The sequence below is a fragment of the Malurus melanocephalus genome, unplaced genomic scaffold (assembly GCF_030028575.1).
Source record: "Malurus melanocephalus ecotype Western Australia unplaced genomic scaffold, MMel_1.1 scaffold_79, whole genome shotgun sequence".
NCBI classification, from domain to species: domain Eukaryota; kingdom Metazoa; phylum Chordata; class Aves; order Passeriformes; family Maluridae; genus Malurus; species Malurus melanocephalus.
Genome location: NW_026623311.1, coordinates 1,047,131 through 1,071,502, shown reverse-complemented (window position 1 = coordinate 1,071,502; position 24,372 = coordinate 1,047,131). Strand labels below are relative to the sequence as shown.

At 38.5% G+C, this 24,372-nt stretch overlaps 1 protein-coding gene across 7 annotated transcripts in view; it reads right to left on the bottom strand.

Moving 5' to 3' along the window:
• Window positions 1-24,372, bottom strand: part of TNS3 (tensin 3) — a 141,602-nt gene that overhangs the window by 108,214 nt on the left and 9,016 nt on the right. For 4 of the 7 annotated variants that reach the window (XM_057367470.1, XM_057367473.1, XM_057367476.1 and 1 more), the window contains exons 2-4: window positions 5,734-5,772; window positions 4,820-4,991; window positions 758-808 (exon numbers count right to left, since the gene is read on the bottom strand). In XM_057367470.1, the coding sequence (XP_057223453.1) occupies window positions 758-808; window positions 4,820-4,969 (201 nt within the window). In that variant the 5' untranslated portion in view covers window positions 4,970-4,991; window positions 5,734-5,772. Of the gene's footprint in view, window positions 1-757; window positions 809-3,360; window positions 3,420-4,819; window positions 4,992-5,733; window positions 5,773-13,752; window positions 13,897-19,555; window positions 19,595-20,393; window positions 20,414-24,372 lie in introns of those variants that run through there. The other 3 variants (XM_057367471.1, XM_057367472.1, XM_057367474.1) reach the window with 3 other exon arrangements.

Here is a 24,372-nt window from a genome sequence, read left to right as displayed (position 1 = left end):
CTGTATTTTCAGTACTGTTTACTAAGCCTATTATTATTACATGCATATTTACTAAAAATATGCAATACATATATATTATGCATACAACATATGCACAATATATAAAAAAAACAGTGACTAGGAAACATCCTTCATGATCAATAAAGCATTCAAAAGGTTTCAATTAAGAGGGATTTTAGTACTTTCCTCAGCATATCTCTAAATCACCTGCTGAAAATACACATCTGTGCTGCTCTGGCTATATGAAGAGAACCTGCATGACGTTTTTTACAACAAAAAAACACATGAAGTGGTGAGGAGAAACAAGAGACAGACTTCATTCTGACATTCCTTATGTCTGTGTTGTGCAGCAAAACAACTATCCAAASATGGTACAAAAGGGAAGTCCTTATCTGAACTGAGTTCACTAGTTTCAGCTGCCTGTATATAACTATACAACTCCAGTATTCTGTGACTGCACAAAGAAGATATACTTGAAGTAAAATTTATATCATCCAATAGAAGTTTTTCAGAAGTCACAACAGGCTTCTGGTCCTGTGTGTAAAGTCTAAAGCAAGAGGAACAGCTGTGTAAAACTGATCTAATAGACACAATACAGAACTTGAGAAAAAATAAAAAGGGATGCATGTGAGGTTTTTTAGTATCTTCCGAAACGTCTCTTACTCTGCATATCAACACTTGCATAGCTTCAGGGCTTATCAGGCCATTTAAGTTGTATTTAACACTGGAAAGCTACGTTTTGGAAGACAATCAATACCTTTGAGTTAAGCTTGGCAAGGTCATATCTCTTTTCAGAGAGGTTTAACACCTATTCAGAAAGAAAGAAAAAAAATATTAGCCACCAAGACTCTATAATTTATGTAATAAACATCTGTATTTGAAACAAAAATTACAAGAAACTACAATGATATGGCTTTAGGTTTGCCCACTGTTATACTAAACTAAATTAACATTTGACGTCAAGCAGCACAAGCAAATGTATTTTAGATATTCAATTATTTTACAATCAAACTAATTGTATATTTTGAAAGAGGAGAATTAAAATTCTACTACATCTTATTTATTTCGCATGGCTTCGAGTCAGAGGTATGCTGAGAGACCTGGATACCATGCAAAGTAACTCAGAGCATAAGAATTAACCATGAGAAGTCTGGGAGGGTGGAAAAATGTTAAATATTTTAATTTGCGTGCCTGACAAGAAAGTATTGGTCTGTCAAAACTTGTCAGGGAAGATATGACACAGCTATTTAACTATAGCTTAGCTCATGATATCTTCCAACWCTTCTGTTAACCCACTAAATAGCAAGTTACCCTACACTTAGAGATAGACTGCTAAATGAACAAAWGAAAGCAGTGTATACAAGCATAACAGACTCTTTCATTAGGAAGTACCTTAAATTAGTATCAATCAATRACAAAAAGCTGAAACATCAATATTCAAGAACTGAAACAATGCTACTGAGGCAGATTCTCTTTCACAGTGTGGTTATTTCACATCCCAAGTTACGTACAGATGCCATAGTCATTGAAAAAGTCTCATAAATTACACTGAGCAAATGAAATAAGCAAATTGTAACATGAGAAAGACTAAATATAAGTCCATTATACAGTCTACTACTAYCCAAGGACACTTTAACAACACTTTTCTAAAGCATAACACTTTTCTAAATTATTACCTTTTTACATTAAGCACTCTCATCAACCATCAACCAAAGATGCCAAAAACTGAACAGGTTAAAGCGCTACATCACTAACTCATCCTTCCTGAAATACCAATAATATTGGTATTCACAGCAATGAAACCAATATTGTCTTCTATAAATGACACTTTTTTTTTGGTAATTTTCTATTACCTTTAACAATTGGAACACAAATTAACAGAGARGTGCAGCTCTCAGTACAGATCTCAGTACTCTTAAAATTAGTGCTAAAGCTGTATTAAGAAATCGATTACCTAAAATTTTCCACAGTAAAAAAGGGGCTATTTGACAAAACCCTTTTTATTCATCTTTCTCACTGTATTTATGTTTGAGAACAATTTATAATTTCTGTGTGTCAGGATACAGTTATGTTCATGATGGATATTTGTCACTGCTGGATCAGACACCAAGCTCAAAGAYGTTGTTGTACCCAAGTCCCTGTCAAGCTACAATGATCACACTGAGATACTCCAGGAGTCCCATGTCCCATTAACACAGAATAGAGACCAGATACTCRTCTCCAGTACAGAACATTTCACATACAACAAAACAAGAAATCACAAAAACAGGTGCCACTGTGTGTTGGTTTTGGCTGGGGTAGAGTTAATTTTCTTCAAAGTAGCTCATATGGGGCTGTGTTTTGGATTTATGTTGAAAACTGTGTTAACRCAGGGATGCTTCCATTTTTGTTGAGCAGTGCTTACACAGTGTCAAGAGCTTTTCTCCCTGTCACACCACCCCATCAGTGAACAGGTTGGGGTCGCACAAGAACCTGGGAAAGGACACAGCCAAGAGAGCTAACCCCAACTGACCAAAGGGATTTTCTATACCATATAACATGCTCGGCATATAAGCCTAAGGAAGGAGGGCACGGAGACATTCAGAGTGGTGGTGTTTGTCCTCCAAGTCACCATTATGCATCCATATGCATCACCAGATGTCCCGGGGATGACTGAACACCTGCCTGCACATGGAAAGCAACAAATAATGACTTGTTTTGCTTTGCTTGTGTACACAGCTTTTCTTTAACCTATTAAACTCAGCTTATGTATTTTCTCACTTTTACTCTCCAGTTCTCTTCCCCATTCCACTACTGAGGAAGCAAGTGAGTAGCTGTTTGGGGTCAAGTTACTGATTGAGATTAAACCATAATACAGTGGATAATTAGCTGCATCCTTTTTGCTCCCTTTTTGGCATATACTAGTTCTACTTACTTATATTTTGGTGTAAGAAAGAGGAACATTAGCCTCAGTTTCTAGTTCGAAAAGTCATGTTTCTTCTGGGAACCAAAGCCTACAGGGAATATGTTTTTTTAGGACATCAAAGCAGAGAAACATTTACTGTAAGCTTTCATCTCCCCCTAAAGACCTCTGGTCAAAAAAATGTCAAAGTATATTACTCTACTGCTAGAGAAAATCAGATACTTAGGGTTTTTTCATACTCTTTGTAACAAACTCAGACTCAAACAAGAAACAAAGTGCTCACCCTGTTCTTTGGGTGTGTCATTCCCTTCTCTGTTCTTACTAACAACTGTAGTGAAAGGAAAACGACTAGATGAAAAAATGCTGATTTGTAGTATATGTTCTGTTAGCTGACACCCTGACCCAATAAAAGAGTAGAACTGCTCCATCAAACTCAGCAGGACTTCTGACTTGCATACCATTCTGTGGAGGTTTTCGGGATTTTTCCTTGCTGATATGCATGTGCCTCTTGAGCAGGCTGAAGAGCAGTTAAAACACGAGAAACAAAAAAAAAAAGTTTAAAAATTAGCTCTCTGAATCTACAACCTGGCTGTGCTTTGTCAGGCTATCTCGCAAATTTGCAGACATATTTGGAGTAGATGGTATCAAGCTTTCTTTTGACCAAGCCAGCTGATTTCCAAAGTGCTCATTAGAAAATAAATTAATAAAYCAAACAAAACTAAAACAAAAAATTAAAGCATCTCAACTTTGCATGAGAAACTGACTACTAATCCCTGTCAGAGACTAACACTACAATCCTTCTCAGATACTAAACAAGACTCACTATATATCAGATTTTTGTAATACAAACAAATATTGAGTGAGATTTAACCAGACAGACTAAAACTTCACACTGCTGTCGCATAGAAAAGGCTAGAAAATAGGTGAATTTCAACCTATAAAGCTTTACATACAGGTCACCTTCAAACTATTACTATTTTGGGCCTTATAAGCTACCAGTGCCTTATAGAAGGAAAGCCAAGGACACCAAAGGAGCAYGCTGAGGCCATCAGTCCACATCACAAGTTCAACCTGGTTCATAATGCATCTATTACTTCAGTTTCTGAGCAGAAGATTATGTGTTTAAAACACTAGGTGGAATCCCTCCAGTGAGCGATTTCTACTGTGAGTAAGGTTCATGTTCCTGAAGTGGAATTGATTTGTATTTAATTCTAATAATTTACACATACTATTTAAAAAGACAGTACAAGAAAAAAGAGTAAATATAATATTGGCCTTGTTTTAAATTCACCTTCATAGAACAAGCTGAGGCAATACATGCCATGGCACTAGCCAGGAAACAGCATAGGAGATTGTTGTCATAATTTAAAAAAAATAAATCTGAACATGGAGCTTATTACATGTTTGCTTAATTCCCCAGAGAAAACTAAGTGGCAGGAAAAATGCACCTAAAACAAGTTAATGAGAAAGGGCTGGACAGAACATATCAACAGTAACCCTATTTTTACATGTTGCTTCACAGTATATAGTACAGACTGACAGTGAAGACATGATGGTGAGATCAGATACCTGTCTGAGAACACAGATGTAGCTTACTGCTACAAAAGAACAGCACACTCCACACTGCAGGGTGTGTATCTTTTAAAAGCATGCTTTGGACAATGAAAATGGTCAGTGCAATTATTCTACAAGCATTTGATTATGTGTTATCACAACAGAGACTGCAGTGCCCTTGCAAAAAAAAACCCTGCTTTCAATATCTAGCAGCTTAAAACACTACTGAAAATCTTGCAGTTGCTTACAAGGCTGTAAAGTTGGACCACAGAGTGACTTTTAGTTTATAATGGTATATGTGGACCTAAGGTAGTCTTTCTGCATGACAAAAGATGTATCACAAACAGCTGATGGTACACATACCAAGTAATTATCCCCATGTTTGGATTTGAGCATTCGTGTTACATCTTGTAGATTGTGGAGGTACGTTTCCTCAGAACACCCAGCAGGGAAGGATACAGAAATGATCCGCTCTGTGATATAAGTGAGGTCAAGTTCATAGCCTTCCTCCATAATGTGATCAAAGTCCACACTTCTGTGAAGAAATTAGATGTGGCAGTTTAAAGCAAAGCATCCAAGAAGAAACATAGCATATTAATGAGAAGAAATTACAACTTGAACTCCTACAGCCAAGCATCACATGTTTCCAATAATTTCATTAAACAACTACAGAGCTGGAAGTATTCAGTTCAGAACACAATTGGAGTTCTTCACCAGAATTCTTCACATCAAAACTATAGTGAAGAAATCTCTGCAACCAATAATGTGGAAAAGCTGCAAAATAATTACAAGCAATTTGACAAATATTAGCACAACAAATTTGTGAATCAAATAGAAAATGTATTGGTACTTATGTCGGCACACATCTCTAGAATTCTCTAAATGCTTTACCAATTGGAAGATTGACCAGTGATCTGTACAATATTGCTGATCTTGAAACCTGCTCAGAATAAAACTGAAGTGAATCTAAAACCAGTCCCCAAAGTACAGCAGACATGAATGTAATTCAATTAATTTCACTGGTTAGTCCAAAAATACTTTAACTTCTTCTTTTCCAGGTTATGGGCACAACTTTGTCCTTTTTAATAAAATATCAGAAGATTAGCTCTGTAAATATGCCCAGTTGTTTTCCCATAAAGGGATTGTAAAAATGGTACTTGCATAGCAGGTCCTATCTTGCAGAAGGCTGAACTCACAGAAATCACAATTACAAATAACAAAGCTTAAACCCACCACAGCACAATGCGACACTGCTACACAAAATATGAAATACTTGCCGTGATACTTTGTCAGAACTTCAAAGCACTGCTGGAATTCTGGAACAAAGAAAGCAGAACAATCAATCCAGAACCTTACTTGCTGTTCCTGATGTCAGTGTTTCTGCCTTTTTGCCGCATTTATGATTTGGAAGACTATGACAAGAGGATACAAGAGGATCATTGCCCTATGTTTTTAATGCAAACACTGTAGTTACGGCCAGGTTRCGTCTTTCTACTACCTCTTCCAACTCACTAGCGCCAAGAAAGTCTTTTGTGATGTTTTAGTGCTCTTATTGGTAACTGCACTAAGATCAGAGAAAACACAGTAGGCTTTGAGAATATGAAACTTCAATTTTTGTGTAAACCAGCAAAAGCAAGTTCCTCTCAACTGATTTTCTTAAGACAATATTRAAATATACATTCCAGTATCAGGCTCCTGTGTAGTAGTTTACTGTGTATATTTACTGTGTAGTTTTTTTGGTAGTTCCATTGTTGAGTAACAGTAACTATGGTTGAAAAAGTGTAAAAATATTCTCCTCATGAAACATAATAATGAAATTTGGCTCACCTAATTGCAGCTGTCTCAGAATTAAGCTCCAATGTGATTGTCACCCAAGCTCTGTGTGTAACAGAGATCTAGAGGGGGCAGTAACCTTCCAGAACAGGTTTAAGAAGAAAAAAACCCTACAAAAAGGCAGCTACTACTATACAAACACTTTACATTTAGCTATGTCTCTACATATTTTTAGCTTTGCATATATTTTATCTTATATATCTGTTTAATTCATGTATTTTGTATATTTTTATTTTAGCACTTAGATACATCAATGTTTTGATACAGAAAATCAGATGTTCAATTGAATATCATGCATTGGTAAATCCGTAAGTGAAAGAGCTCATCTCTTTGCCCTGGATTTATACCTAATATACAGAAACATGCACATGAAAGCTTATTTATTAAGGGCAAGAGCTGGAAAACTGATAAACCTGTCTGTTTTGGCTACAAAACCAAATAGGTTGAATGGAAGATGCCTTGGATCTTTCCATAAAATGATGCCGTATATCAAAATCTGGGAAGAGCTATGATACATATCAACATGAAGGTGGCATATTTTCTTTCAGGATTTCTGAAMGTGAACTATTCTGGCAAATTTTAAAGCACAACTGATGGCGTAAGGTGCACCTTGTATAAGTGCTTGGTCCCAGTTTCACGAGTTCCTGTCTTTACTTAGACAATAGAAGATGAGAATACTTCGTAATATTTTCAGCCTCATTTTACCCAATCCCTTCTTAGAATTTTTAAGGCTTTAGATAATAACACCATGGGTACCAAAACAAGTAAATAACTATAAATGAAATTCAAGACACAGCTTTTGGCATATTTTGTTTTGGTTTTGTAAATACAAAGCAACACTTYCTTCATTTCTATTGATCACAGTGATGTGAAGTACTCGGATGTAATACAAGGATGCTAAAAACTTCCAACTAGCAGCTAGACCAGAGAACGATCTTATTATTTTGCTTCACATTTGTTTCACTAGAATGAGCTGTCAAAACCAATTATTCACATGCAAAAAAACTAAGAAGTTTCCTCTTTTCTGATTTTTTAATTTTAGTTAATCTCTCTAGTTAAGGAGCAGTGAACTGAAAGGTAAAACAATCATGTCAGCTAGACATTTTAACTGATCTCAATATCAAATATATTCATTCAAATATAAATAATTTTAATTTTACTGAAACAGTGTACATAACAGCATGGATCCAACACAGAGATACCCTTAGTTGTAGAAAACAATTTATTRTCAGCCAAAGTAAATGAACTATACTGTTAAAGCAAATGTAACCTCTTTGAACATCTCCTGTCTACATAGGTAGTCAGGGATCAGAACTCTTCAAGCCCTGCACAGAATGGCACCAGCAGAAGCCTGCTGCACTGAAGCAATAACTCTCTCCACTTTAGTACTGACAGGAAACACAGAGTGCTAAAAGCACAGAGTTTGACATCACTATCTCAGCTAGCAGGAACACACTATTCCCTTTTTCCCCTGACTTAACGGGAAGAGTGCTGAAATGAGTTGTGCTSAAAGAACCCTCTCAGGTAAACAAATGAGTTTGTATACACACAAAGAGTGTMTGCATGTATATATGCATGTAATAAGGGAGTACATTTAAGTCTCCACATGCTCCTGTCACAGCTTTAAAACGGTTGCCCCCAAGACAAATACTGCTACTCCTGCTGCCTACTTATCAGCTCTAGGACTAAAATTACAAATAAACCCCTTCACTGGCTAACTACTGTCCTACGTTTGTTTGAGATGCAAATGATACAGCTTCAAGTCTTTGATTGGACACATATGAAGAGGGGCTTTGAAAGTTCACTCTAATATGTAAGCTAAAGATCTCAACCAAGACTATCAGTCACATTGAGATGGAAGACTTAAACATTGATTTCTAAAGGGTTTAGTGAAGCTTTGACATTTCTACATTTCTTCTTGAAACGTCATCATTATTTACTACACTGGCATGAGGTGACCACTCTGAGAGCTAGCTATGCCAATTATAAATCTTTCTGGTTTCAAGTCCTAAAAAAAAAAAAAAAATATCACACATAAACCTACGGGACATCCAAGTGAAAAAAGTAAGGCAAAACAAACAAAAAAAAATTAACCAGAACAAGCTAAATTTGTTTTACAATCTCTGTAACAAAACTGTGAAAGTACTCCTTTCCCTCCTTCCCTATTCATCTCATGCATGCTATTTCCAGTTTCTGAGTTCTGTTCCACTTGGAACACATACTGCCATAGGCAAAAGATACCTCACAGAGAAAATATCACCAAATATGAAAATATCTTATCACACAATTTTGGGGKTTTTTTTTCTAATACTACTACATGCAAAAGGAGGTTTACATGGGGAAACTCTGATCTGTATTAAGAGAATTATTTTCCTGGAGTAAAACTAGAAAACAGAGACAACAGGAGATTTGATGCCTATCACATTTCATGAGCCCCATGGGTCATGACCCATTTCATGAGTCATTATACCTTGACCCAATATAAGATACTGAACACTGTAATAACAGTATATTCAGAATATTATGSCTATCGTGCACATGTGCACACTTAYGATCTTATTGGCATCAAGGAAATGTACTGGGATGACTGCTGTGACTGGAGTTTTGGAATGGAAAGGTACAGGCTCTTTAGGAAGGACAGTCAGGGGAGATGAGGAGGCAATGTTGCCCTCTCTGTGAATGACCAGCTGGAGTGCATGGAGCTCTACCTGGATATGGATGAGGTGCTGAATGAAAGCTTACAGGTCAGGATAAAAAGGAGGGAGGGCAGGTGATTATAGTGCAGGTCTGCTACAAGCCACTTGACCAGGAAGGATCAGCCAATGAGGCCTTTCTGTGTAAAACAGAAGGCCTCAAGATCACAAGCCCTGATCCTCAAGGGGGACTTCAAGCAACCCAGCATCTGTTGGAAGGATGACACAGCAGGACACAGGCAATCCAGCAGGCTCCTGGGAACACACYGATCATTTCCTTCACCAAGATAGAAGTGCCAACAAGGAGAAGTGCTATGCCAGATCTTGCTCTCAGCCACAAAGAGGGCATGGTGGGGAATGTGAAGCTCAAGGGAAGCCTGGGCTGCAGTGACACAATACAGTGAAGTTCTATGTCCTTGGGGTAGTGAGGAGCATGCACATCAAGCTCATTACCCTGGAATTCAGGAGAGAAGACTTGGCCCTCTTTGGGGATCTCCTTGGTAGAATGCCATGGGAGGGTAAAGGGGCTCAAGAAAACTGGATGAAATTCAAGGATCATCTCCTCCTGGTTCAAGAGCAACACATCCCTACAAGGAAGAAATCAGGCATAAATACCAAGAAGCCTGAACAAGTTGCTCCTGGACAAACTCAAACACAAAAAGGTACCCTCCAGAAGGTGGAGGTAGGGACTGATAGTCTGAGAAGAACAGAGAGATTGTCTGAGCAGCCAGGGAACTAGTTAGGAAACATTTGGATTAAACCTGACAGGGTTAAATTTGGCCAAGGGCATCAAAGGTAACAAAAAAGTTTCTATCCATACATTGGTGATAAAAGAAATACTAGGGAAAATGTGGGTTTTCTCAGGGAGGATATGGGAGACCTGGTTACCCAGGACAGGGAAAAGGCTGAGATATTCAATTAAGGTAAAGGTAGGGATAGGGAGAATGAAGAACTGSCTGCTGTAGGAGACCACAAGGTCCAAGACCATTAAAGGAACCCGAAAGAGCACAAGTCCATGGGACCTGATGAGATACATCCATGGGTCCTGAAGGAAATGGCTGAGAAAGTGGCTAAGTTACTATCCATCATATTTGAGAAGTTGTAGCATTCCAGTGAAGTTCCCASTGAAGGAAGAAAATAAAACATAACCTTCATTCTTATAAAGGGAAATAAGGAAGACACAGGAAACTACAGGCCAGTCAGTCTCACCTCAGTGCCTGGCAAGACCATGGGGCAGATTCTCCTGGAAATTGTGTTAAGGCACTTGGAAAATAAGGTGGTGATTGGTAATGGCCAACATGCATTCACTAATAGCAAATCTTGCCTGACAAATTTGGTGGCCTTCTATGACAGGATTAGAGGACTGGCAGATGAGGCAAGAGTGCCTGACATCATCTACCTGGTCTTGTGCATTGCATTTGACATTATCCCACACAAAACCCTTGTCTTTAAATTGGAGAAACATAGATTTCATGGATGTACCACTTGGTGGATAAAGAATTGGCTGCATAGTCACACTGTTGCAGTCTTCAGCCTAGTGTCCAAGTGGAGATCAGTGGTATTTCTTAGGTGGTTATTGGGACTGGCACTGTAACATCCTTGTCAGTGACACAGAGAGATATGAGGATCAAGTGCTCCCTCAGCAAGTTTGTCAATGACACCAAGCTGTGTGGTGTGATGAACATGCTGGAGGGAAAGGATGCCATGCACAGGGACCTGGACAGGCCTGAGAGATGGGCTTGTGTGAATCTCATCAAGTTCAACAAGGTCAAATCCAAGGTCCTGTGCCTGGGCTGGGACAATCCCAAGCATAAGTACAGTCTAGGCCAAGAATGAATCAAGAGCAGCCCTGGGAAAAAGGGCTTGGGGGTTCTTCCTTCCTATGTCCTTCCTTGGTTGCTGAATAATAAGCTTGACATGTCTCAACAATGTGTGCTTCCAGCAGGAAAGTCAACCATATCCTGAGCTGGATCAAAAGCAGCATGGCCAGCAGGTCCAGGCAGATTGCCCCTCTACTCTGCTCTTGTGAGAACCTGCCTGGAATGCTGCATCCAGCTCCAGGGACCCCAATACAAGAAAGATGTGGACCTGCAGAAGTGGGATTCAAAGGAGCGTTCTGAAGATTATCACCTTTCCTATGAAAACAGGGTGAGAGAGATGGGGTTGTATAGCCTGAAGAAGACTCCAGAGAAACTTTAAAGCAACCTTCCAATAYCTAAAGGGAGCTTACAAGAAAACTGKAGAGGGACTTTTAACAAGTKTATGCAGTGATAGGACAAGAGGGAATGGCTTTAACTGAAGGAGGGTAGCTTCAGATTAGTTATTAGGAAGAAATTMTTTCATGTGAGGGTAGTGAGGCACTGGGATAGGTTGCCCAGAGAAGCTCTGGATACTCCACCCCTGGAAGATTTCAATGCCAAGCTASATGAGGCTCTGAGCAACCCGGTATAGCACAAGGTGTCCTTCCCATGGCAGGGGAGCTGGAACTAGATGAYCTTCAATGTCCCTTCCAAACAAACCATTATGTGATTCTACGGTTCTACTTCTGCATCTCACCAATCACAGTATTTCAATAACAAACACAACAAAACATCTTTTTTTGTCACCCCTCAATAAAGACAGTTCAAAGGAAATTGGATTGACATGGTTAGAAATAGAAACCACTTTTCAATGGAACAAAATCATTSCAAAACCAATTAAGCCACCTCCCTCTCCAACCATTATGGAAGAAAACCATCACAGATTCCTGCCAATGACTCCCTAAAAACAGCCTCTCTGAAGGAAAAATAAAGGCATTAAAGCAAAAGATAAAATGACACCACTTGCAGTTTCTTCACCTTTGTTAACTTTGTTTTGCTCATCAGTAGGTCTATCTTGCACTGAAAGCTCCTCGTTTTGGTTCCACTTTAAAAACATCCAAAACCCAGTTAATTCCCCCCTTTTGCCCTCAAAATCTACCAGGTGGCATTGTGACACTTCTCCAAGAAACAGGCTTGAGCTTTGACTCCAGCATTTAATGGCATTAAATGAGAAGAATCAAAAGCAAGTTCATACATAAAGGCTCTGCCACACCATTTGCTAATGAGCAAATACTAATTTTTTGCACCAATGTGAAAAACCTAAATTAACCAAACATGTATGATTTCTGACATGATAGCGAACAAAACTTGAATGGGATGCCAGAGACTAAAGTTTAGTTAAGCATTAAATAAACAGAAKCCACCATTATATAAGTCAGACCAAACATTAAAATTTTACCTAAGGTATCACATTCACTTCACAGTTCTCTCTGAGGAGATCGGTCCACATGGATACATGATGCACTGTGATTAATACAACGAATTCTGACTATAAGGAAAACTGATTTTTAAATTAACATTAAAAGATTTGTCTTTTCCTTTTGAAAGACAAGTGGCAGTCCTCCATCACACTGTAATAACTAATGCCACAGTCATTTATTATTTCAATATTTTGCTAGAATTTACTGTATAGTGATGGCATTAGTACTGTCCTTTCCTTTTACACATTCCAGTGCTGAGAAAGCATTTTCAAAAATTTACCAGAGGCATATTCACAAGGGCCATAAGATTTCTCACTCTCAGGATAAGCTATGAAAGAATAGAAAATTGTGCAGATATGCAGAAAAAACACACCCTGTACTGGGTATTTCCCTTTTCCAGCATGAGCTGTCAAGCAGAACCTATGCAAGCCCATTTGCTTTTTAGTTAATTCAAACATATATGAAAAGTTGCTATGCCATCTGAAAACCATTGATACTGAGGAATCTGAAACATGGATAATTTTGCTTTAGAAAAACAAAGCTTGGAAGGCAGAAAGAAGCCTGCTATACCTTGAAAGAACACCACACTTTTGGATTTATTTGCTATAGTAATTACTGTCACACTTTTGAAAAGCAGATGCTTCTGCTTTGCAAAAGTACCACACTCAGTAGAGGTTTGAAGTCAATTTGGAGAAAATAAACAAGCAGGCAAACCTGGCACTGGAAACTACCCAACCTTTCCCTCTTGCTGATTCCCTATTTCTATAGATTGTTTTTGTTCAAAGAACACTTGCTTTTCATTTAATTTTGGATGAACATGCAGAACGGAACATACTGTGTCATAACAAAACTTCGTATTTAAATTCCGATAAAATCTTGTAATTATCTAATATTCCTAGAAACAACATGAACCTTCCATCCTGGCAAATACAATGACTAGCTTTTGYATTTAGTATGCATTACACAGATCAATTCAGGATCACTATATTTCATTAATTTGTGGAGGTGGGTTGGCCAGTTAAGGCAGTTTTATTCYTAGTGCCCTGTTATGACAAAGTCAGAGACATTTACAAACAAGGCACTGATATCATTTAAAACAGCATTTTGGAACCTCGACTCTGCATGTCAGGGGTCCATGGCCTTAATGTAGGAAGGACTTGAAATCTAAAACCAAAAAAAAAACCCCATAGAAACTCATTAGAAAGAGGCTCACACCAGCCTCCTTCTGGAGAAATGCAAATAAAAAAAATTTTGGAAAATATTTATATTAAGTGTTTCAAATCCGGCATTAGCTCACAGGTTTTGTCAAGGAAGTGTCTCATCAGTCTGCTCTTCTGCATATCTATAACAAATCAAGAAATTAAGGAAAGTAGGATTTTTTCAAGAAGCTGGAAAAAAAGGAAAGKAAGAGAAAAGCACAGTCAACATTTAATAAAGCAAAACTGAACAGCAYGACAGAGAAAAAACTGTTTCAAAAAGTTTCAAGGCACCTTTGCTTCCTAATGAGTGCAGGTAAGCTGTATTAACCAGAAGTGAAGAAACATCCCTCGATAAATGTTTCTTCAAAGTCCACAGTTTTCTTCACGGAGACATGAGCTCTGTGGTTCTGGATGGTRACAGAGCAGGAACTGAACAAGCAAATACAAACTTCCACTGCATATTCCCACCCTTTGCAAACAAACCAGAGAACAGACCAAGCCGGTTGCATTTTCCTTTCCATGATGTGCAGGCACATGCATGAGACAGGCAGTTAGAGCCTGCAGCACTCCCTGGAAAACTGCTCTGATGAAAGTCTTGAAAGCAGCCAGGAAAGTTCGTAGCAATGGGAAAGCCTGACAAATTTAGTGTGTCCTTCACCTTCACCAAATCATGCCTGCTATATGCATATAATGCTTGTTTTACATGCATCCCACAGGTCCTGTGAGCTAATGTTTGAATGTAGCATATTGGAAAAAAAGTAAGTCCCCCTAAATAACGGGGGCAATAATCGGGCATGTTCCTAGTTTTCCATAAGATTTCCATGCTATTGTTTGAAAGAAGAAAGACAGGAAAACGCAAGAACTAATTAGCCACAGACACTTACTACAAACCAAATCCACTTCATACTTTTTTCACAAAAGCTTTTTCACTGATTTAAGCCAGAAACCAAATTTAGAGCTGGCAGAGCAAAATCATTACATATGCCAGCTTCTAATTCAATTTAGTCACTGTCATCATACTCCACYGTATTTGGAGGTCATGCCTGATATAAGCCAATTTAACATCTTATGTCTTCCAGTAGCAAGGCCCCACTTAAAATTAAATTGGATAATGCAGTCCTTCATCTGCATGCCCAGGCCTTTCCAATACCACAAACAATTATCTAGGCTCTCATTTCTCAAAAAATCTATTGCATGCTCACATTAAAAACAGATGGACTGTTTCCATGGGAACATCAAAATTGCTTCACATTGTTTTTCCCAAAAGATGTTGTGAGGAGCCATTTTAATCTTGGTTTGCCTCAACACTGCTTGTCAGAGGCATGTGGGGGAAGGGGTGCACACGTGCAGGAGGCAACCAGGACATGGGTGAAGCCTTGTCTCTGGGGGGATTTCACCTGGCAACACCTCACATGGGCATCTGGAGATACTGTTCTCCAGARACATTTCTCCTCACATGGGCGCCTGGAGATACTGCTCTCTCCAGAGACATTTCTCCAATCAGATGGTGGAAGGGCTCCACCAACGGACAGCATAAGAAGGCTGGACTGGACCAGTGGTCTCCTGCTCAGTAGGAAGACTTTGGGAGGAGCCAGGGGGTAAAAAAATCAACTGCGGCATGAATTTTGGGGAGCTGGACTCCAAGAAGAGCTGGGCTTTGGAGGAGCTGGGCCTGGGGGAGATGGGCTTTGGGTAATTTTGGGAGCTGGACTTTGGCCTGCCTGGATTTTGCCCTCGCTAGCTCTTGCTAGCCCCCACGCATCAGCCTTCCCTCCTGGGCGCTTGGCAGGACACCGGCTGCCCTCCGAGCTTTGTGTGCAGCGTCTGCCTTGCCCCACTCCTTCGCCTGACCCAGCCTGTCCTGCCTGTCCGACCTCRCCCGCCACTGCAATCTTTGCTTCGACTCCAYCCAGGGTCCTGGTTCCTGCCCAAGTGTCCACTCACCGCATGTCCAGCAGCCCATCGCCACGGGAACCACTCCTCTCTCCGAGCTGCTCCCCCTCCGGCAGCAGTGCACTCACCCCCGTCATGTGGATGCTGATGGCACACCCAGGTCCTGCAGGTGGTAACACCCGCTCTTCTCTCCCTCTGTCTCCTTTCTCTCTCTACCCATTCCTTTTCCATTTTCCTTTCTCTTTCACTGTGTTTTCCAGCCCCCTTTAGTAGGCAACTCCTTCTCCTTGTCTTTTAAGTTGCCAATAAATGATTCTCAGATACAAAGTTTGTCTCGTTTGACTTCATTTCGTTCTCGACCGTCCAATTTAAAAGAATTCGCGGTTTCCCACAGTTGGAATGTGACAGATGTGTTTAAAAATTAGTGCAGTAGGGACAAAAATTCATGTTGTTATATTCACTGATCTTTCTCATACAAAGCATCTGGGGATAATTGCATACAACAGCATCAGAAGAAGGAATGAATGGAGGTCTTTTGCAATCGRGACAAGCATTCTTTCAAACTGAGTTAGAGGACCAACTTTTCTTAAAGTTTCCTGTGTTCTTCCTCATTTTCCCCATACATAGCTGGGAGTTTGGTTTTAGTTTTATGTATCAACATGTATTTTCACTTCCTAGTTTTCAATTTTTTTTTGAGAAAACTTTGGCACCAGGTTGAATATCTGTAGGTATATATAAACTACCAGGATTTCAGATACAAATGAGATAGGCAATTAGAATGAGGCCTTTGTGACTTCACACTCCTTCAGCAACTTTTTCAAGGTATTCTCCTACTCCTTTTAAAGAAGCAAATGAAAAACACACATCCTCCAAAAGAGCCGAAACAAACTAATCTCTATTTCTCCCACAATTACTTTTATTCTGTTCTCCCCGTATTTTTAAACAATCCAGAACACAGTCTGAGTCACTGTTCAAAATCAGGTTTTAGTTTGTTAGGAAGGACCTAAATGTTGAAGTTTTCAATTTTTCTCTTCACAGGCAAAAAAGAGGCTTGCATAATTAAAGAGGAGGGGGTGGGAATCAGAACCACCGACACCCTTTCCCAATTTCTATCAAAATGACCAAACTTCCACTCAAGATTTAGCAAAATAGCTAAACTAACTTCAGCTTGAAGAGACTGTTACAATAAAATATACATTACATGTAAGCGTCCACTTAATTTTTCCACATTATAACAGCTGGTTATGAAGAGTGATGTTTAAATGGCAGACTGAAGGTATGCAGAATCCTTTGGTAACCATTTGGAAAGGAAAAAACAAAAAAAGGTAGGGGATAAAAAGAAGAAAGTCTATCAAGGTTAAATCAGAAATTTCTCTGCTGAAGGTCACTACTTAAACATGTCTTAAAACTGACAAGTCATGCAGCTATAAGGACCATTCATCCATGAAGTAATTTTACAACAAGAATCCATGTACATAASAGGTTTGGGCCTTCACACCACATTTCATTACTTCAAGAAATTTGGTGGCTAAGGTGATAGGGACTCTGAAGAATTAAGATTTAGTTTGCTTTAYTCTTTCTGAAGATACACTATCAAAAAGGACAAAAAAAGAAATTCAGTGAAGAAGACTAGCTTACTGCCTTCTTGAAGTATCTTAAACTATCCTAGACTATTCCTGGAACCTAAAAATTACCTCTAAAATAATAGCCTTCCATTGGCTTTCCTTTTAATTTTTATCTTTTTTAAGTAATAGATGACACAGAGAGTATTTCGAGGTTTAAGGTTAGGGCCTAAAGCTTTTCTTATTTTGGCAGCACGAGAGAAAAAGACTTGCTTAAGTTGTTAGCATTTTTTTAAATAAAAACATCAGTTTAAGCAATACTATCAACCGAGTAACTAACCATCTTTCCAAATAAAATCCAATAATTCCAGTAAAGGCCATTTAAACAAACCTACCATCTTTGATTTTTATCTGATTTCAGATGTACTATATAGGCTAAGTGAGCTCTCATGTAAAAACAAGCAAACAAACACAGTGATCATGCCACTTTTTTCCTTTTTTTTTTTTATTTCTGGGTTAAGCTATAAATCTCTGTGACTTGAGTTAACTGAAGTTGACTAACATCATCCCCTTTTCTGAGGAATGTGCATAACAAAGTAAGGAATGTTAGAACACCAACAGGACCTGGTTTACGTTTTAGCACCAGAAGTTCCAAATAGCTGCACTGAGTTGATATACRAGGCTCCTGATGTCATTACAAAGCTTCAAGATACATGGTTCATGAGAAATTGGAAGGCCCCTTTGGYAATAGACATCCAAGTAGAAAAAAATTAATAAAACCCATATTTTAAAGAAAAATAATATCTGTCAATTTCATCAGGCTTCAATCGACTTCCAACAAATGTGTCACTGAGAATYTAACTACAGTTCTTGCTATGAGCCAGTTTAAGGAGAGAAATACAGGCAGCCTTTACACTGACTAAATATATGCAATACGGATTTAAAGCCAATTTATGTATTGTTTATTCATGTGAAAACTAAAAGGTTGGAATTCCTTGGAAGGAATGAATGGGGATAATGCAAATTATGATGCCACAAAATTTTGTTTGATTTGAGTAGATGTTGCCCTCCCTATTACCTAAAAATCTCAACTATTTGGTCTTGTCAAAACTTTACACCTAAAAGAGCCGTAAAAGAAACTGCTTACAGCTAATACTATCACAGATCACCCTACTATAGAGCAATAGAGTTCTTCACTAAATAGATAAAAATTTACTTATGCTCAACGAAGATTCCTAATATAAAAATGTCACCACATTTCACACCAAAAGCAAACCACACTGTTCCGTCTCATCGTCAGCAAAAAGAATACATTATRTTCTGTGTAGTGAAAATATTTCATCTACAAATATCCCTGCAAGAAATTGGAATAGAATTCTACTCCTTCTGCCTAATGTTTTATTAGGGGGCTGAATATACCTGTCTACATTCCTGCTAGTAAACTAAAACAGGTTAGGCCACTTTTGCTGTTACACTTGTCACCTGCCAGCAGGTCACAGAGTCACTTGGGACCAGATTATCAGCACCACCCCATGTACACATAAACCAAGGTCACATAAACCAAGTTCAATCAGAATTATTAATGACTAGTAATATACCCCACARATTGCTATATGTTTCTGAACCACAGTAACAGATTCTCCATTTCAGAATCAATACTTGGGTTATGTGCATAACACTAAGAAAAAAGCATCTGCAGTTGCCAGTGTACACCTAATATTGTGAGCTGCAAACACAAGAAAGGGTTCCTATTCTATTTGTAATTTTAGCAGAAATACCATACAAGATCCTCAAACTCTTATGTGGGTTAATTAAAAAAATTACTGGGTCAAACCTACGAGAGACCTCCAATGAGTTGATATTCACATTTTTTGTAATACCAGGAATTTCGGTTTCCAGGCTTTGCTTTACAGGATAATAATACTTAAAAGCACCTTTTGACTTCTGTGGTTCAGGATAGGCAAGTACCATTATCTGTATTTTTCCAGCAGGGAAATCAAGACATGGAAATGTACAGTGACTTGCCCATTTCACACAGCAATCTGGAAGTGAGATGCAGGATTCCTAATTGTCAGTGGCTGTATCACCTGCAATACACTAAGTTCTTGGCTGACACTTGTGCATCAGCTGTTGGCTGCTTAGTCCTAATAATGACACTAGCAGGTGCCAGGGCTTGTTCAATAAGAAACTGTTATGCTCCATCTTCCAGGCATCACTCATATTACCCTTGGAGCTTAAACAACCAAATTCAGTCATACAAGCCAGAAAAGGCTTAAAGTTTTCCTATCCTGAGCAAGTATGGGTTCCACCAGCAACAAAAAAACACAGGTACCAAACAAATCTTACACTACCGGTACTTCCAAACTGACATGAGACACCACTATGTTGAAACAAATAATTACTGAGTTGGTTTTTTTTTTTTTAAATTTAAAACACACAAAACATAAAACATGYAGATTTCTGCATGGGACAGGACACTGTAACAAGCTTCAGGAGTAGACCCTTGGCTTGCTAAGCCTTCAGAGAGAAAAGGTAATGACACAGTACTGAAATAACAAGAGGTTATAGGATACTACAAGAATAATTGAACCTATAACCTAAAAAACCTGATGGATATCAGTAGTGCCAAAAATACTTACCAGCTCATAGCTGCTTGGAAAAATGCAGCACGTCACCACCTGGAATAAAAAAAAACTATGATAAAATGAGGAAAAAAAGATACTACCTTTGGAGATGTCCCAACTGTATCGATTGAGCTCYGTCCATCAGGTGCAGAACCCAAGTATACACTGCTACTCTCAGCGGTACTACTTTCAGCTCCCTAAAATGTTAGCACTAGCTCAATGGAAACTCAGTGCCCTGCTCACACACTCTACTCAGTGACACAGGTTGAAGTGTAATGCCTTCTGTCAGGTCACATATGAAGGGAAACATGAAGGGTTTTCTCCCTTTATACCATTCTTTTATAATTACCTCCGTTTTAGTTAACGAGCAAGTATTCTGCTTTTCAAGAAATCTAGAACTTCAGCAGTTCCCAACACATTACCCTTATTCTGCAACTGAGTTTGGGTCATGGGTTGAGCAAAGCAAGCCAAGTGGATATTCTGTGGACTCRCATCTCTTCGGGAATTTGGCTCCAAATTAAAAACACTTCCTATGAAGAACACAGTCTGTATACATCACACCAAAAAAACCCAAACCACGTCRTTTTGATATTCAGAAACTAAAACACAAAGAAAGCCAGCAAAAACATGACTAACCTGGATTACATGATGATGTAGAGAAAACCAAGTATTAGATTATTACTACAATCTCGTATAGCAGGCACCCTCAAATTTCATTCATACAGTCAAAAGATGATAGGTTCATCCATTTGTGCCACCCAACTGAGCTTCAGTAATAGTCATCATGCATGCTCATTTTAACAAGTACCTTGAGGTTAACCCCAGTGAAAACTGTTCCATTTAACATGTTCACCTTGAAAATTATGGTTCTCCAGGACTGACTTGCCTCTCAGCCAGCAGAATGGAACCACAACTCTGCAGCAACACCTGGACAAAAAAGGCGGAATTTTCTTTCTCAACAGTTGTTGAATCCTGAATCCTGTGATGACTCAATTCATGGTATACAGACTGGGTTACGGAGTAGAGAGAGCCTCATGCCTCATGTCATTTGTAATCATCAGACTAATAAAAAGAAGATGCAGATCATGCAACAGAGCAAGCTGCAAGAACAAAAAGAAACATCAGTCCTGTACACAGCAGAGGCAAAGAGTCAAAGGGGCTAGAAAAAGATCTATCTTCAATTCTCAATGCTTCTTAAATCACAAATTACTTATTAAAAGGAAAAATAAAGCAGCACATTGTTTTTTCAAGTCCTAGCTTGCTCATGATGCATAGACTACCCCTAAAGAAAACAGGACAGATTGAACCTTTGCAGTTTGTCTGCTTTCCCCTCCGACACCTCAGTGGGCTTGCAAGTCCAAGGTCTTACTAAGCTGCACCTCTGCAGCTCATTTTGTGACTGCCACTCATGATTCACTACTCTATCCAACCGAACATGCATACTTACATAAATGGAAGACATTAACTAAGCTGTCATAATAGCCTACCTGTGCTCTAAGCAAGGACATCATCTGCTTTGGTGACCTCTTTTCCTGACACAGCATGCCACCTTCAATTACAACCACCAATTCTCATTTCAAGCCAAAGTGACAAACTACCAAGCACAGCAGTGCCCAGCTGAAAGAATCAAAGTCACATGCACCCTRCACCACCACCACAAGCAGCAAACTCCTGCATCTGGCTGAGGAAAGACTGTCCCTGGTTGTCCTGACCATGTGATTACCTCATACTTATAAACTGGTTTTGCTAGTGTTTTCATTAGCAACACCTATGGTTAAAGTAAATAAACGTGAAATTGCAATTACTTTCTTCTCACTGCATACACTAGGAAGAAAGAATTAACAGGAACACCAAAGGAGTTGGCAGGCTGGCTGAATAGTGCAGTGGAAGAGATGAACTAACATTACATGCTCACGTAATTAGTAACTGGAACCACTGCAGAATAAAAATGTCATCACTGGCATACATAAATAAAATCTTTGCTCTCTCCCTTCCCTCCACTGATCAAAACTCTTGAGGATTCAAGCATATCTTTAGCCCTTTGGCTAACTAAAACACAATTCTACTGTTACCTGCTTGCTAATTACAGCTGACTCGCTGCCTGTGAAAAATCCTTTTCTCTGACACAGGAACACTGGGGACATCCAGTGGACAAGAACTTTGGAAGAGAATTGCAGGTCTTTGCATATTTGTGGCATCTTCAAAGCAACTCTGAACTGTAAGAAGAGGAGGACTAACATTACAATAAGACTTGATTTTTTTCTTCCCTGAGCTCCTCTGTACCTGAAACAGCTATATATAGGAATCTGACTTTACAGAAAWATTTCATCTTCTGGTTCTGTGTCTTCTGCATTTCCTTTTCAGAGAGACCAAGATCCATGTCAAAGACTTTGATGCTCTACTGCTGGTTTTGAGCTGCAAAACTCAATGAACCACCCAAGATGCACTATTTTTCCTCTGATTCCACATACACTTTCTTCAGCATATTCCTTCAGCATATTTCTTCCCAGATGAAGCAAAATAGTCAAGATCTTCCTGTACCTTCAGTTCTCATGAGCAGGTGGAAGCAAATTCTTCCAGTTACTCCAGACACAGGTTAAAAGCAAAAGAGTCTGTAACSTATTAACAGATAACAGAGGATATTACGACGTCCAAACAATCTAGACTGAGAATATATGGGTGGCACCAGTTATTTTCCCTTGTTTTCAAAGGTCCAAGACATGCTAAAAAATCAGATTTAGAGAAAAAGTATAGAGCTAAAAAGCAAAACAGCAAGATGTAAATCCAGTGACAAAACAGACAGAAAGCCAAGCATAAATATCTCATTCATTGGTTTAAAAAGTTACACACTGTGTAYTAACTGCAGAAAACAATAAACTTCAGAAAGACTTCTCTGATCCCCCCACCAAAGCTACAGCTAATCATAAAAACATCTGCAATAGCCTGGTTTCTCAGCTTTCTATAGTTTTTATTTTTGTAAGAAATTTAATGGATATGCATTAGTGTAATATTTCATAGCTCCACGCCAAGGTGGATTTAGGATATTAACAAGCAGAATCAGAATATAGGAATGCTTAGCCTGATTTCAGAAATAGATACCTCTTCAGTGCCCAGCACACACACATAGAAGGACATTATTACTCTATTCACAAATAATCAAGCAAATGTTTTAAAGACAAACTACCTGTTCTTGCATACACAGTTAATATGAAAACATGTTCCTGGTGTGATATTTCCTGAATTGAGCCTTAGTATGAAAAAGACTCACACTRATGGAAAAAAATATTTTTATGAAGAATTCTGATTCTAATGAATCTGAGGGTAATTTTTCTTCATATGACTGTAACACCAGCCACAGCAGTTAATGAGTAACTGACTAACATGAAATAAATGTTAAGTCAAACAAAAAAAGAGTCAACAAATGGCAGGATATCTGGTGCTAAGGAAATAAAATCTGTCCTCGCTTACTGTAACAGAGACACAATAATAACCCCCACAATGTGCAACAGTACATTGACTGGAATATCCAGTAATTACATTTCAGGGGGGGGGTTGTTCACTTTCAAATACATATTTCATTTTTATCAGCCTTCCTTTTTTTTTTTTTTTTTTGGAAGAAGTCAGAGGAAGAACCATCTTCAACAAATGAGACAGTTATTACTAAAGGTGCATTTCAAAGTCCAAATCTCAAACACTATTACATTGCTTTTGCAAAAGCAATTTAACCACTTATAATGACTCACTTTCTTTCAAGATACAGCTTTATCAAGTAAGAAATGCTGGCATGCTTACCATAGGTTATGTGTAACACAAACTATGTACAGGGGGAGGAATCTTCACCTACAAAGAGACCTACTAAAAAATCTAGTTCACTACTAATCATGGTACAAAACTGAGGAGAAAGGGTGAATAGAAAAGCAAAATGAAGTCACTGACATCCTGCAAACAGTATGAAGTTACAGTCATGTTAGGAGATTTTCTGAATGTTACATAGATGACTGTCAGGAGYCCAAATGGTAAGCTCATGGATGTATTTAATATGAATCTTTTATATATACACACACACACACATTTATACACACAGACATATTTTCTTAACTTTTTTTTTTTTTTTAAACACACACACACCTATTTATTACAGTCTGCACCCTTGGAGTTAAGTCTGGAAAGCATGAAATTTTTTTCTGCTTATTTTTCTTCTTCTGGGATCCCCTTCTCCAACCAACCCTCCAAAACATTCATGACAAATTCTGGCTTTATTCCATGCTGTGGTMTTTCATTTTACAATGTCACAGTCCTGACCTACATCATGAAAGTTCTTCAATTCTCTGAAGAACACATACAAGGTAAAGGCACTTCGTACACAAGTTATTTGGGAAAAGGATTATAAAATCCTCTAGGGAAACAGAGGGTACTTAGAAGCAAAAATTGATGAGTTTCTCTTGATAACTGTAAACTACTAAACAGAGATTAAATCCCTTCCTTCTTCAAATCACAGGATTTGTTCCAAAAGAGTTCAGAAGAAAAAGAAAAGAAACTCAGACAGACTGGGTATTGCTAACAGGGGTTAAACCAGACAGCAGGAACCAAGATCTTAAAACTGGACTTTACTGGACTTTACACTAGCCTTCTGCACAGTGGTTTAATCTGCCAATTAGAACTGCAAATGCTAGCTAGTGCCCCTCCTGATTTAATCTGTGTAACAGATTAAAGAGCTTTATAAAGCAGGTTGAAATTATTTGACACAARTAAGTGCAAAAATACTGTATCTTTGCTCAAAATAGCTAATTTTGCCACTTCTTCAGCTAAAAAAAAAACAAAAAACAAACAAA